General features: G+C 47.8%; 1 protein-coding gene across 2 annotated transcripts in view; it reads left to right on the forward strand.

Annotated features, from left to right (window-relative positions):
- MAP4K5 (mitogen-activated protein kinase kinase kinase kinase 5) overlaps nt 1-15,473 on the forward strand; it is a 525,125-nt gene that overhangs the window by 484,963 nt on the left and 24,689 nt on the right. For both annotated transcript variants that reach the window (XM_085626992.1, XM_085626993.1), the window contains 2 exons: nt 7,469-7,539; nt 7,759-7,814. In XM_085626992.1, the coding sequence (XP_085483118.1) occupies nt 7,469-7,539; nt 7,759-7,814 (127 nt within the window). The remainder of the gene's footprint in view (nt 1-7,468; nt 7,540-7,758; nt 7,815-15,473) is intronic.

Genomic DNA, 15,473 nt, shown 5'->3' on the forward strand with positions numbered 1-15,473 from the left:
AGAAGGGCCTGTGGAGACCATAGGAAAGCTTTTGTAAATATCCTCAACCTTCTTAATGAAGAAGTTGGACAGATCTTCACACTGCCAATTGGAAGTAATCCCTGAGCTTACAGCGTCCCTCTGAGTTTTAAGCCCTGTCACTATAGAAAACATAGTCTTGGCCGGGTTAGAACTACCGCTAATTTGCTCGACATAGTATGCGGCACGTTCATTAAGGAGTGCCCTATGATAGCGCTTGATAGCAGCACAATAGAGAGCATTGGAAGAAGGATCAAAATCCCGTCGCCAGGCTCTCTCCAGCTTCTTACAGAGCTTGCGGCTAATTTTGCGTTGTACCAAGGATTAGGTTTATTAAGCCGATTCCTAGACAACCTAGCAGGAATAAAAACATCCAGCGGCCGAGTAATCCAATCGGAAAAGATAGAATAGGCCTAGTTGGGGGCAGGCGGAATGACCGGGGAGGTAACCGCAAGATGACTTTGGAGAAGTTCCCAACTCAGTTTGTGCCAAGGGTGCTTAAAAGATGAGGTACTGACTAGATTGCTTGCTGGCAAAATGTCATAGATCACCATGGTAACTAAATAGTGGTCAGGCCAATCCATGGGATCCGGAACGAGGACCTCAAGGGACGGTATGTTAGTGAAGACAGGATCAAGTAGGTGCCCAGCCACAAGAGTAGGGCCAGGGACCCGTTGCACGAGCTGACATGCCACGAGGTCCCGGGTTTCGGTCAGGATGACCCTCAGACTTCTGGGCCTGATGGCCTGCTGCATCCTGCTGTTGACACATGCCAGATGGCATATGCGGACACTGCAGTGGGACCTGAAGATCCAGTGGGCGCAGCATCAGGGCAACCTGTCCGATCATGTCCAGATCTCGGAGGGCACTGCACGACAATTGCGGTGGTGGCTCACAAATCGCGATTGGGTCAGTGGCAAATCCTTCTCCCTTCTCCAACCGGAGCACACAGTGGTGACGGATGCGTCCCTCCTGGGATGGGGAGGCCACTTGGGAGAGGCGGAGATCAGAGGCCTCTGGTCTCCGGCGGAGTCCCGGCTCCATATCAATCTGTTGGAGCTTCGGGCGATCCGACTTGCACTGAAGGCATTCCTTCCCTCTATCCGGGGAAGTGTGGTGCAGGTGTTCACGGAAAACACCACCGCCTTGTGGTATAGCAACTAACAGGGCGGGGTGGGGTCCTGGACCCTTTGTCAGGAGACTGCGCCTCTGGACATGGCTGGAACATCAAGGCATTACCTTGGTGGTTCAACACCTGGCAGGTTCTCTGAACGCCAGGGCGGACAAACTCAGCCGCCAGTGCTTGATGGATCACGAATGGCGTCTGAACTCGGAAGTGGTGCAAGGTCTCTTTCAGCAGTGGGGAGAGCCTTGGTTAGATCTATTCGCCACCGAAGAGAACGCGCAATATCATCAATTCTGCGTGTTGGAATTTCCAAGGCGGCACTCGCTCGGCGACGCTTTTCGTCGCACGTGGAGTTGCGGTCTATTGTACGCCTTTCCGCCTATACCACTTCTGTCCAGAGTGCTGAAGAGGATTCGGCACGACCGGGCCCAAGTCATCCTTGTGGCTCTGGATTGGGCACGAAGATACTACCCAGCATGGCGATCGATCACCCTATCCGTCTGCCTCTTCGGGAGGATCTTCTGTTCCAGCAGCAGGGGACGGTCCTCCACCCGAACCTGTCTAACCTCCATGCGTAGAGATTGAGCAGCGAAGAGTTGACCGCTTTCGATCTTCCTCCCGAAGTCTATAATGTCATTCTGGCAGCCAGGCGTCCCTCCACTAAAACGGTATACGCCTGCAGGTGGAACAAGTTTGTGGCATGGTGCACAGCGAAGGCTGTGGATCCTCTTTCTGCCCCTCTTTCTGAAGTCCTTCGGTTCCTTCTTTCTTTGGCCCAGCAGGGCTCTGCTCTGGGCACTATCAAAGGTTATCTTTCGGCTATCTCCGCCTTTTTACGGCTTCTAGATCAGCCTTCTCTTTTTAATTCCCCGGTTGTTAACCGTTTCCTGAAATGCATTACGCACACGTTTCCTCCTGTGCCGTTCATAATGCCTCAATGGGACTTAAACCTTGCCTTGACATATCTGATGTGCGCCCCTTCATAACTGTCCTTTGCGTCTTCTCACTCTCAAGACGGCTTTCCTGGTAGCTATCACCTCTGCCAGACGAGTGAGTGAGCTCCAGGCTTTCTTCCAAGCCCCCTTTCCTTTCTGTTCATCCGGACAAGGTCGTTTTAAGGACCCGTCCTTCTTTCTTGCCAAAGGTTGTCAAGCCCTTCCACATCGGGCAGACCATCACTTTGCCCACCTTCTTTCCGCCTCCGCATCCTTCAAGGGAGGAGGAGAGGCTCCACCGTCTGGAACCAAAACGTGCGCTCGCATTCTATCTGACGCGTACGCAGCAGTTCCGGGTGGATGACCAGCTCTTTGTTGGCTACGTGGGCGCCATAAAAGGTCGGGCTGTGCATAAAAGGACCATCTCGCGGTGGGTCGTTCTGTGCATCAAAGCATGTTAGTCCTTGGCTAAGAAGGAGCCTCCTGTGGGGCTGCGTGCCCATTCGACCAGGGCAACTGCAGCCGCTACTGCCTTGGGACGCGGCGTCCCCTTGCAGGACATTTGTGAGGCAGCTACGTGGGCTTCGCTGCACACGTTCACCAAGCATTACTGCCTTGACAGTCACGTCCGAGACGCTTCTTTGGCCGTTCTGTTCTCCGTGACTTTCTGGTGTAATCTTTTTTCGCAGACCCACCACCGGGGTTGGTATTGCTGGGGTATCTATTCTAAGGTAAGGAATCTATCACTAACGTGTCTCTATCAGATGCACAAGTTACTACTTGTGTAACAATATATCTGTAAGAGACATTAGATAGTGATAGATTCGTTACCGCCCCACCCATCCTCCCCGTTCTGCGAACTGATTTCTAGGGTTAAGGTCATCCCTTTCAGGGACCTAGTTTCTTGGCACCAGTGGTCATTTTCTTGCATGGCTCTGCGTTCCTGGCGTGGAAAGTCGTGTACACAACTGACGTCGGCGCGCATGGGTGACGCCTAAGTAGTCTCCGTGACATCATCTCGGCGCTTACAACACCAGCGACGGTCGCGGAGCCGCAGGACGCCACCTACTGACACGCAGGGGTAGTGCTAGCAAAACTTTCCGGATCCAGTCTGACGCCTGGGGATATTCTAATGTAAGGAATCTATCACTAACTAATGTCTCTTACAGATATATTGTTACAGAAGTAGTAACTTGTGCATCAATTCAACAAGTTACTTACCTTCGGTAACGCATTATCTGGTAGAGACTCTTATCTAGCTGCAGATTCCTTACAGCCCCACCCATGCCTCCCCGCTTTGTGGAACGATATTGTAGGACTAGGGCTGTTTCCCCCCTTCCAGGGCCCTAGTTTTGCACATAACTAAGTCAATTACTTCGTGGGTCTGCACTTCTGGCGTGGAAAATCTAAAAGTACTGACGTCCGCCCGCCTGGGTGGCACCTATATAGGCACCACAACTTCATAACCGACGCTGATATTGTCACGCGGAGCGGAATGGAGCCACCCGACGTCGTGCGCAAAGGGTGTTGCCCAGCAAAAGTTTCCGGTACCAGCCTGGCTCCTGCGAAATTCAAAGGTAAGGAATCTGCAGCTAGATAGTCTCTACCAGGTAATGCGTTACTGAAGATGAGTAACTTGTTCATCACTTCTCGCACTGACCGAACCCAGCTCCCTCTACTGGTGGCCTCCAAACTTTGAAGTTTCTAGATCAATTTTGACTCCTGGGGTTGTTCAACAGGTGAGGAATCTGCAGGTGGAGTATTCTCCAGAACGATTGTTACAGCAGGGAGGTAACGGTTACTTTTCAGCCTATTGGTTGCCGAGACCGAAATTCTCAGACGATGAGGACAGCAGGTACAACATGCAGCTCAGTACCCCTCTCAGCTTTAGTATGTCTTGCAGGCCCAAAGCCACCCTGTCGGAGGCAGAATCCAATATTTCAATTACGACAGACAAGCAGCTCCTACAAATTGTTAATCAGGCTACCCCCAACCTTTCTTTTCTACACTGCTGCAAATTCCACAGCTCTCAGGGTAGCTAGCTAATGACCTTGTGTCCGTCTTTCGACAGGAAGTGTAAGCCCTATTTGTCAAAGAAGTCATAGAGAGGGTTCCGGCCTCAAAAGTAGGAACTGGGTGTTACTCTCACTACTTCATTGTGCTGAAGAAAGATGGAGACTTTCATCCTATTTTACATATTCGCACTCCTTGCCTTACTGCGGAAAGGCAAATTCAAGATACTCGCGCTAGCCCAGGTCCTATCTGCCATAGACACTGGAGGCTGAATGGTGACTTAGGACCTCCAGGACTCTTATTTTCACATCCTGTTCCTCCAGGCTCACCGCTTCTACTTGCGGTTCACGTACCTCAGGGGCATTTTACTGTTTGCATTGCTCCCCTTTGACCTCACGAGTGCCCCTAGAATGTTCATGAAAGTGATGGGGGTGCTTGCAGCACCTCTATAGAGATTCGGGGTACCAGTCTTTTAATGGCTATTGAAAGCGTGCTCTGCACAGAGAGTCGTCTACCCCCACGTCAACATCATTAGGGTTCACTTTCATCATGCCAAAGTCACACCTGACTCCTTTGCAAATGCTCTTTTTAATCTGAGCCTTTCTGGATACTGTACGGTTTCCTGCCATTCCCCCAGAACGGAGAGTCCAGGACATTCAGGCTATGAGCATGATGTTTTAGTACAAGTCGTGGATCTCAGTGTGGAGGACTCTGCGGGTGCTGGGATTGGTGGCTGCCTGTATCCTGCTGGCATCTGCGGGCTATGCAGTTGGATCTGAAATTCCACCAGGGAAATCTGTTTGAATGTATCCAAATATCAGAAAAGACTACAGGAGATCTGCAGTGGTACCTACTGGACAGCCTTTGGGTCAGTGGCAGGCCCTCCTCCTTACCCCACCCAGTGCTGATGGTGGTCACACACACATCAGTACTGGGTTAGGGAGGCCATCTAGGAGAGGTAGAGATGAGGGGCCTCCTGTGTCCAGCGGAGACTTAACTCCACATCAACTTGTCGCTTGGTCTTGAAGGCCTTCCTACCCACCTCATACATCAAATCTGGTGCAGGTACTCATGTACAGAACCAACGCCATACAGGACAATGGGTTTCTGAGGGCTGTGCCAGCAGGCTTTCCGCCTCTGGAAGTGGCTGTACCACCTGGGATTTCTCTAGCGGAGAACAACCTGGGTGGGATCTTTAAACGCCTAGGCAGGCGAACTCCGCTACAGGCGTCTTGCAGCTCACAATTGATAGTTGTACCCGGAAGTGGCTCAGGCCATCTTCCTTCAGTTCGGAAATCCCTAGCTCAGTCCTTTTGCCATTGCTGAGAACTCACACACAATGTGAGCACTTCTGCACAATGGACTTTCCGAAGCAGCTCTCGCTCACAGACGCTTTCCGTCGAGAGTTGAGCTCGGGACTCCTCTATGCCTTCCCACCACTGCCCTTCTGACCCGAGGTCTGAAGATTAGGAATGACCAAGCCCAAGTCATCCTAGTAATGCTGAATTGTACCAGGATCGTGTGGTACCCAGATCTACTGCGCATGCGTATCTGTCCTACGATCAAGCTGCCACTTTGGGAGGATCTTCTGTCGTAGCAGTAGGGCAGTGTATTGCACCCAGATGTGCGCACCCTGCATCTCCCTGCTTGGAGATTAAATAGCAACAGTCAACTTCCTACAACCTGCACCCCAAGGCCGATGTCATCCTGGCAGTGAAACGCCCCTTCTCTAAATCAGTGTACACCAGCGGTTCGAACAGATTTGTGGATTGGTGCAGCACCTGACAAATTGATCCCATACAGGCAAAGTTGTCTGAAGTTTTCCGATTTGTTCTGCCCCTAACCCAGCAAGCACTTGTCTTTGGCACTGTTAAGGACTATTTATCAGCTCTTTCAGTCTTCCAGCGGCTGCTGATCAAGTTTCATTATTTAAATCCCCTGTTGTGATGAGGTTTCAAAAGGTTTGCCACATTTATTTCCAAACGCAAAACCCGAACTTCATTCGTCCCACAAGTCGTTACTCCTTTTCATATTGGTCGTGCTGTCACCCTCCCAGCATGTTCTGCTCCACCTCACCCCTCTAAGGAGGAAGTGAGACTCCATCTTTCTTTACCCCATCACCATTTCTGAACTTGAATGCCTGGCTGCTAAAAATTACAAGCCCATGTGGACTTCCCTCCTTCTAGTTTTATGAGGTTTTTTAAATACTAGTGGGTACCCCTTCCCGCAGATCCCTCGTACACACCTACTTCATAGGCGCATAGCACTGGATCCGGAAAATGTCTAACATATGTTTACAGGCACCAGGTGGATGTGTGAGGCATATACCAAAAGTAAGATGCTGGATTCATAAAGACGACATTCACAGATGACAAAGGATTACGGGACTGAAACCTGCACGTTTTCCCTCTAACATTTTCCCTTTTTTTGAGTATTTTTTTTTGTTTTGTTTATTTGTGGTCTTATCATCTCACAAATGATTAGAGTTTAAATTCTTTGTCGAATTGTTGCTGACAAGTTTAGTTTATAGACTCTCATGCTGATTTTATTTGGTGTTCAAGGAAAGGTCAGGCATGGGCACGTGCGAGCTCTGCTCCTTGTGTACCGTAAGATTAGGGCAGTGGTTCCCAAACTGTGCGCCGTGGCTCCCTCATACGCACCCCATTCCTGAGAGGCTGATGTTACAGGCATGTGTTAGCACCATCACATTGTGTGAGTCCCAGTGCCTTTCGTCCCCCACCCGAAGATGGCAAACTGAATTAGTTGGAATCCCTACCGAGGATTGTGTTTGCTTCAGATCTTTTCAACCTCACAGCCTCCAATAAAATCTGCCCTGTGGCTAAAGTAGGTTAAAATGTCCATAGGGCTATCACTTCACTCACCTCTAGTAAGTGTACTGTCACTGTGTGATGTAGTGTTCTTTTCATATACTTTTGAGCTCAGATGAGAATATTTTTCTAGACCCTTCTGTCTTCCTTAAAAAGTTGTGTAACCGTATGGAGGGTATTGACATTTACAGTGTGTTTATGAGCACACCTAGCAATAAAGGCCCTTGCCTTTGAATGCAGTTATAGAGGGGGCATGCAACACCTGGTTGGGATTGAGGAGCGTGGATGTAAATTAGGGACTGCAGCCACCACCTCTGTTGCCCATCTGCAGCTTTGACATACAGTACCAATTCAGGAGGTCCTGCTAACAAGTGGTAGCAAGGTAACAGAATGTGGATGAGGAGCAGGATGTATCGGATTAGCTTTCTATTGTTTATTTTGCAGACTATACAGTGGCAAATTTTAGTAAAGCTTAACCCACTCAACTTGTTTTTAGTAGTGGCTCTAAATTTTAAAGTGTAATTATTTTTGTCTTTGCTCTTCCTTAGTGTGCCTTCAAGATAGTGTATTAGCTTTCTGGAAACATGGAATGCAGGGTAAAAACTTCAAGTCGAATGAAGTAAGTAAATATATGTTTTTTATAAAACACACTTTCTAATATGTATAACATTGTAATTAGGTCTTTTCTGAGATTCTTTGTTTTCATTATGTATAGTGATTGTCTAAATGTCTTCATCTGGTTATCAAGACAAATGTAAATTCATGTTGAATGATTTCTTTTGTACCATCAATTTAGTGATAGGCTATATTTTAATATTTACATATTTTTTATTTAAAGGTCACCCAGGAGATTTCAGATGAATCTAGAGTTTTTCGATTGTTGGGATCAGACAGGTATATTATTCTATCGAAAATTAAATAGATCTATTCATATATTTCCACAATTCATCCAGTTATTCTTTTTATTGATAGATTGCATCTGATTAGCTTTAAGTACAAAATAGAATGATATGCTTCCTCTGACAGAAGATCTCCGAGCACTTCGTATAATGATTCTGTAGGTCTCTCTGATTCCAAGAGAAAGTCTTAGTTACAAAACCCCAGTCAATCCCAATGCTATTTTTGCTTCCACATAGCCTGAACAAAGTTACCTTTACAGCAGTCGCCAAAGTTACAGATATTACAATTTTGTCGTCCGACACAGAAGTCTTAGACATTGATTAAATTGAATGCTTGTAACTAATATTGTAAATCTTATGTAGCTAAATGTAAACACTGTTAAAATGCTGTTGATTTCCCCATTAATTTAGCTTATTTTGTCTTCTAAACATGAAGGGGCAGGAGTGGGGGAGGCCATTCAGTGTCACCTTCTTTTGTATGTTCACCTATCCACTGCAAACATTCCTGTCAGACACAAGGGTCAATTTAAATTGTGGAATGTTGTATCCGAAGATGAATTGGTCAATCTGCTAACTTAATTTACAGTCATTTAGTAAAATGTTTTTTTCACCAGTTAATTTATCTGCTAAAAAATGGTAAACGAAAGCTTTGCTCTTACATGTGTTTGAATCATTTTTATTAAAGAATAAAACAAAGATGCACATTACTAGCTATGATTTACATCTTGACTTTCCAACAATCATGTACGTCTAATCTTTCGATATGCATGACTCTAATATTAAACCTCCTTATATGTTAGAGTTGAGGTTGGTTGGTGTAATAGAGGAACAGGGGGAGCTAGCTCCTTCATTGGCTTTTGTATTGGATAAATCATTTCCTCCGTTTGCCCTCCTACCCTAAACAGCCACAATTACATTTGTGTTCCTGTCTGTAGAAACAGATCATGTCTTCTCAATGCATCCTGTGGAGTAGATTACATAAACGCCTCCATGCAACTGGACTTTCTTCATACCCTTATTTCATTTAATCTTAATTACCATCTGTTTAATACATTTTATTGTACAATGACTTCTATTTACAACTGAGAGCGAACCTAAATTGAGCCCCCTCGCTACCATCACAAATCATTTATTTGTGTACATTTTCTGCTTAGAGGTCAGATCAGTTAGGTGTCCATTTCCCTCTTTGACCAGAAACTGTGTCTCCTTCCTTTAAGCTCTTCAAACGCCGAAGATTGACTCATTGGTATGGATACTACTGCCCAATGATTTATCTCCTTATGAATATCCCTGGTGATAGACTGGCTCAGAAAAAGTTCCCCAAGCAGAGCTGGCATCGGTTTCTGTTTTTCCTTTGCCTACCTACGTGGATCGGGTGCTCCTTTTCAGTCATTATTGAAGTCTTCAAAATTCTTTTGATATCGTCAGCAGTTTAGGTCAAATACCACCTCCCTAGTTGTCGGAGTCTAAAACGTGCAGAAAATTCTGCAAGCAGGTATCTCTTTTCCATCCCCACTGCACCTGTGGTGTCTGAGGCCAAACCACGACCCAACATCCTGATACTTGTGTGCATCCATGCTCCCCTCGGACATAAGGGATCAAGAGTCCAAGTTATTCCTAGCTCAGGCCCATGAGGAGGCTTATAAATAGTTTCTCTCACTCATGCAAGTTGTCAGGTCGAGTATGATCCTCCAAAGGGTCTTCTCACAAAAATAAATATGGAGGGGCAAGTCCACATCATCTTCATCAGGGAAGAGGTCCAACACTCTGGACTGATTGGAAAGTTAGTTTGATTGTTCCACTCCTCTTCCATCTCTTTACAGCCACTTCTGGCCTTAAAAAAATAAAATAAAAATTCCAGTTGGAGTTTAATCTCCAGGTCTGCCAGCCGACCTCAACAGTGGAGGCCGGTCAACAAGCCATGTTAAAACTCTTTTGACCTCTGCTCCTTCCTCTCGGCACCCTCTGGTTCCCAAGATTGCTAAAGATCCAGTAAGTTTGGTGCCTTTGATTTCTCCATCTCAAACCGCGTCATAGCCTACTCCTCCACGATGGAAGCCGGTGCGCCAGACCATATAGCTTCTCTTGACATCCATGCTGGTAGCACTGCTTTTAGAGTAATGTCCACAACTGGTTAATCAGTCTCTTTCTAAATTTGAGGAGCTTTTTTGGTTATAACTCTGATGCCCTAAACATGCCAAACTTAGAGTGTCAAAATACACAAGATGATGGACGGAATGTTGCACAATGGCAAAACACTCACCCCCAATCACAGATCTGGGTTTAATCCATCGTTATTTTGCTCACCACACCACCCCAGTTCAGACATGGCCATATGCAAATCAGTCTTGACCCTGTGCCTCATGGGAACAGTCCAGGCCGAACTGCCAAGCCATGTCTTCCCTGGACCGGAATCAAGCATCCTAGGACCGGTTTCTGGCTATCAGCCGTCATCAGCCAGGATAGCTTGACTCCAGTGGCGTAGTGAGCACGGGACCCTCGTCTGGGCATACCCTTCCCACATAGGGTGAACAGCAAAATACACAAGATGATGGACGGAATGTTGCACAATGGCAAAACACTCACCCCCAGTCACAGATCTGGGTTTAATCCATCGTTATTTTGCTCACCACACCACCCCAGTTCAGACATGGCCATATGCAAATCAGTCTTGACCCTGTGCCTCATAGGAACAGTCCAGCCCGAACTGCCAAGCCATGTCTTCCCTGGACCGGAATCAAGCATCCTAGGACCGGTTTCTGGCTATCAGCCAGGATAGCTTGACTCCAGTGGCGTAGTGAGCACGGGACCCACGTCTGGGCATACCCTTCGAACATAGGGTGAACAGCAAAATACACAAGATGATGGACGGAATGTTGCACTATGGCAAAACACTCACCCCCAGTCACAGATCTGGGTTTAATCCATCGTTATTTTGCTCACCACACCACCCCAGTTCAGACATGGCCATATGCAAATCAGTCTTGACCCTGTGCCTCATGGGAACAGTCCAGCCCGAACTGCCAAGCCTTGTCTTCCCTGGACCGGAATCAAGCATCCTAGGACCGGTTTCTGGCTATCAGCCGTCATCAGCCAGGATAGCTTGACTCCAGTGGCGTAGTGAGCACGGGACCCACGTCTGGGCATACCCTTCCCACATAGGGTGAACAGCAAAATACACAAGATGATGGACGGAATGTTGCACAATGGCAAAACACTCACCCCCAGTCACAGATCTGGGTTTAATCCATCGTTATTTTGCTCACCACATCACCCCAGTTCAGACATGGCCATATGCAAATCAGTCTTGACCCTGTGCCTCATGGGAACAGTCCAGCCCGAACTGCCAAGCCATGTCTTCCCTGGACCGGAATCAAGCATCCTAGGACCGGTTTCTGGCTATCAGCCGTCATCAGCCAGGATAGCTTGACTCCAGTGGCGTGGTGAGCACGGGACCCACGTCTGGGCATACCCTTCCCACATAGGGTGAACAGCAAAATACACAAGATGATGGACGGAATGTTGCACAATGGCAAAACACTCACCCCCAGTCACAGATCTGGGTTTAATCCATTGTTATTTTGCTCACCACACCACCCCAGTTCAGACATGGCCATATGCAAATCAGTCTTGACCCTGTGCCTCATGGGAACAGTCCAGCCCGAACTGCCAAGCCATGTCTTCCCTGGACCGGAATCAAGCATCCTAGGACCGGTTTCTGGCTATCAGCCGTCATCAGCCAGGATAGCTTGACTCCAGTGGCGTAGTGAGCACGGGACCCACGTCTGGGCATACCCTTCCCACATAGGGTGAACAGCAAAATACACAAGATGATGGACGGAATGTTGCACAATGGCAAAACACTCACCCCCAGTCACAGATCTGGGTTTAATCCATCGTTATTTTGCTCACCACACCACCCCAGTTCAGACATGGCCATATGCAAATCAGTCTTGACCCTGTGCCTCATGGGAACAGTCCAGCCCGAACTGCCAAGCCATGTCTTCCCTGGACCGGAATCAAGCATCCTAGGACCGGTTTCTGGCTATCAGCCAGGATAGCTTGACTCCAGTGGCGTAGTGAGCACGGGACCCACGTCTGGGCATACCCTTCGAACATAGGGTGAACAGCAAAATACACAAGATGATGGACGGAATGTTGCACAATGGCAAAACACTCACCCCCAGTCACAGATCTGGGTTTAATCCATCGTTATTTTGCTCACCACACCACCCCAGTTCAGACATGGCCATATGCAAATCAGTCTTGACCCTGTGCCTCATGGGAACAGTCCAGCCCGAACTGCCAAGCCTTGTCTTCCCTGGACCGGAATCAAGCATCCTAGGACCGGTTTCTGGCTATCAGCCGTCATCAGCCAGGATAGCTTGACTCCAGTGGCGTAGTGAGCACGGGACCCACGTCTGGGCATACCCTTCCCACATAGGGTGAACAGCAAAATACACAAGATGATGGACGGAATGTTGCACAATGGCAAAACACTCACCCCCAGTCACAGATCTGGGTTTAATCCATCGTTATTTTGCTCACCACATCACCCCAGTTCAGACATGGCCATATGCAAATCAGTCTTGACCCTGTGCCTCATGGGAACAGTCCAGCCCGAACTGCCAAGCCATGTCTTCCCTGGACCGGAATCAAGCATCCTAGGACCGGTTTCTGGCTATCAGCCGTCATCAGCCAGGATAGCTTGACTCCAGTGGCGTGGTGAGCACGGGACCCACGTCTGGGCATACCCTTCCCACATAGGGTGAACAGCAAAATACACAAGATGATGGACGGAATGTTGCACAATGGCAAAACACTCACCCCCAGTCACAGATCTGGGTTTAATCCATTGTTATTTTGCTCACCACACCACCCCAGTTCAGACATGGCCATATGCAAATCAGTCTTGACCCTGTGCCTCATGGGAACAGTCCAGCCCGAACTGCCAAGCCATGTCTTCCCTGGACCGGAATCAAGCATCCTAGGACCGGTTTCTGGCTATCAGCCGTCATCAGCCAGGATAGCTTGACTCCAGTGGCGTAGTGAGCACGGGACCCACGTCTGGGCATACCCTTCCCACATAGGGTGAACAGCAAAATACACAAGATGATGGACGGAATGTTGCACAATGGCAAAACACTCACCCCCAGTCACAGGTCTGGGTTTAATCCATCGTTATTTTGCTCACCACACCACCCCAGTTCAGACATGGCCATATGCAAATCAGTCTTGACCCTGTGCCTCATGGGAACAGTCCAGCCCGAACTGCCAAGCCATGTCTTCCCTGGACCGGAATCAAGCATCCTAGGACCGGTTTCTGGCTATCAGCCGTCATCAGCCAGGATAGCTTGACTCCAGTGGCGTAGTGAGCACGGGACCCACGTCTGGGCATACCCATCCCACTTAGGGCGAAAAGCGTTACAACAAACAAATGGACGGAATGCTGACAATGCATACATTCTCCCCCAGTCAAGAGATCTGGGTTAAATCCATCGTTCTTTTGCCCACTACACCACCCCAGTTTAGACATGGCCATATGCAAATCAGGCTTGGCAGTTCGGGCTGGACTGTTCCCATGAGGCACAGGGTCAAGACTGATTTGCATATGGCCATGTCTGAACTGGGGTGGTGTGGTGAGCAAAATAACGATGGATTAAACCCAGATCTGTGACTGGGGGTGAGTGTTTTGCCATTGTGCAACATTCCGTACATCATCTTGTGTATTTTGCTGTTCACCCTATGTGGGAAGGGTATGCCCAGACGTGGGTCCCGTGCTCACTACGCCACTATGTTGTCTCACATCTTGCACTAGTAATCTGTGAATATATGAGATTCGTGCAATACCCTGGCCTGAGCATTAAGTGGCTGAAATCGATTGTGTTCCCCCTGACGCCGAGCACTCAAGCATACACACAAGATTTTCCCTTGCGATGGAGTATGGATCCAGTTAAATACTTGGGTATTTGGATTCATAGTGACCCGGAACTGGTAATCCTCTACAAGTATGGTTGGGCCATCTCACATTTGGAGGATCAAATTCAAAGGTGGATCCCGCACCAGATAGGTAGCATGCGGTGTCGGATCAACCACTGGAGTCGGTGGGATGGGCTTTCTACTATGCGCAACTGAGTATATTCGCATATAATATAATTTGCTATCATTCATTTTGAGTATCTTCACCAAATGTACTATACATCTGTCAAATTGTGTAACTATGGTTTGAGGGAAGATGGAAAATGCGTGCAGTGTGGAGTGCAGGACGCAGATTTCCTGCATCCGGCTTAGTTGTGTCCTCTGGTCCAGAATTTCTGGTTTCATGTTACAGAGGCTCTGACCACTATGGTGCTGGAGACAGTGGACTGTACCCCCAGAATTTGTTTGCTGGGACTGGTAAAATACTTAGACTACCAACAGACGCTGGGTGGCTGTTGCTTTACTGTTTGTAAAACAGAAAGTTGCCATGCATTGGGACACATGAGCCATTCCCGCCAAATGGCAGTGGCTCTTGGACCTCCCATTCTACAGGGAACAGTTGGAAATGTATGAGGAAGAGCTACCAGGGCCATCATGGGCGTAATACATTTGTAGCCTCGTAACAGCCTATTTGCTCTCTGCTCCGGAGGGAGTGTAGGAGGGGATATCATTGGGATGGTAGCCTTCAATATCTTCTTGTGTTTTATCTTTTCTTTGAGTTCCTTTACTAATCCTTACAATTGTGAAAATTGTTGTACAGTGAATGCTAGTATATTTCAAGATAAGTGGCAGTGAAGGTTGCTGTGTTAGCAGTTTTGTATTTTCTGAAAATGCAAAAAAAAAGTAAAAAGAAGCATGGTTCTACAAGACACTCTGGATGATGTATTCAGACTTCCCTCAGGGACAGGCCTTTCAATGGTAATCGACTTTTCAGGGAGAAGGCAGACGCGTTGGGGCACTACAAGATTAAGCCACAGCACATTAACTGGAGCTAGCTTCCTCTGACAGACAGTTCCGTAGCAAGAGTGCCATTTTTCCAGCTTTTCAAGACAATAGCCTTCTTGTCTCTAAAGATTCAAACAGCACAGCAATTCTTACAGTCCTTTCATGAAAAAAGCAGAAACAAAGGCCAACAGCCATAGACTCCCTGCCCTCTTTTTAACTGCCACCAGTTGTGTAGCCAAGAATCTGCTTTGGTTCGTTCTTCCCCAGTCTTCCGAATTGGTTGGGGTGAGGATATTTGCCTTTCTGGACCTTTGGAGAACTGTTGACCACTCCTCTTATGCGTCCTCTTTCTGAGGATCAGATTTGCTGGTCTGACCATGCCTCACTCTTGGAGACAGGGGATTTTGCCCTGTTTTAGGGGGTGCCATGGAAGTGTTTCCTCTGGCATAGAGTGAAACAGGGTTCTATTTGTGCTACTTTCTGGTACCCAGCGAGCTTTGCGGCCTTATATATATTTCAGACTTGAGGATTCAGAACCTTTCCTTCAAGCTGAACAAACTTAATATGTTGTTTTTCGAGACAGGACTTTTTGGCCTTCAACCATTCGCAGGACTTAATGGCTTGACTGGTTCTGCTAGATGCCAGCTTCCACATCCCAGTTCTACCAGATCACAGCTGTTAGCTCTGCTTCATGGTTGGATCCTGACTCTTATATGAAACAAATGAGGGG

Source organism: Triturus cristatus, chromosome 9, assembly GCF_964204655.1.
Source record: "Triturus cristatus chromosome 9, aTriCri1.1, whole genome shotgun sequence".
NCBI classification, from domain to species: Eukaryota; Metazoa; Chordata; class Amphibia; order Caudata; family Salamandridae; genus Triturus; species Triturus cristatus.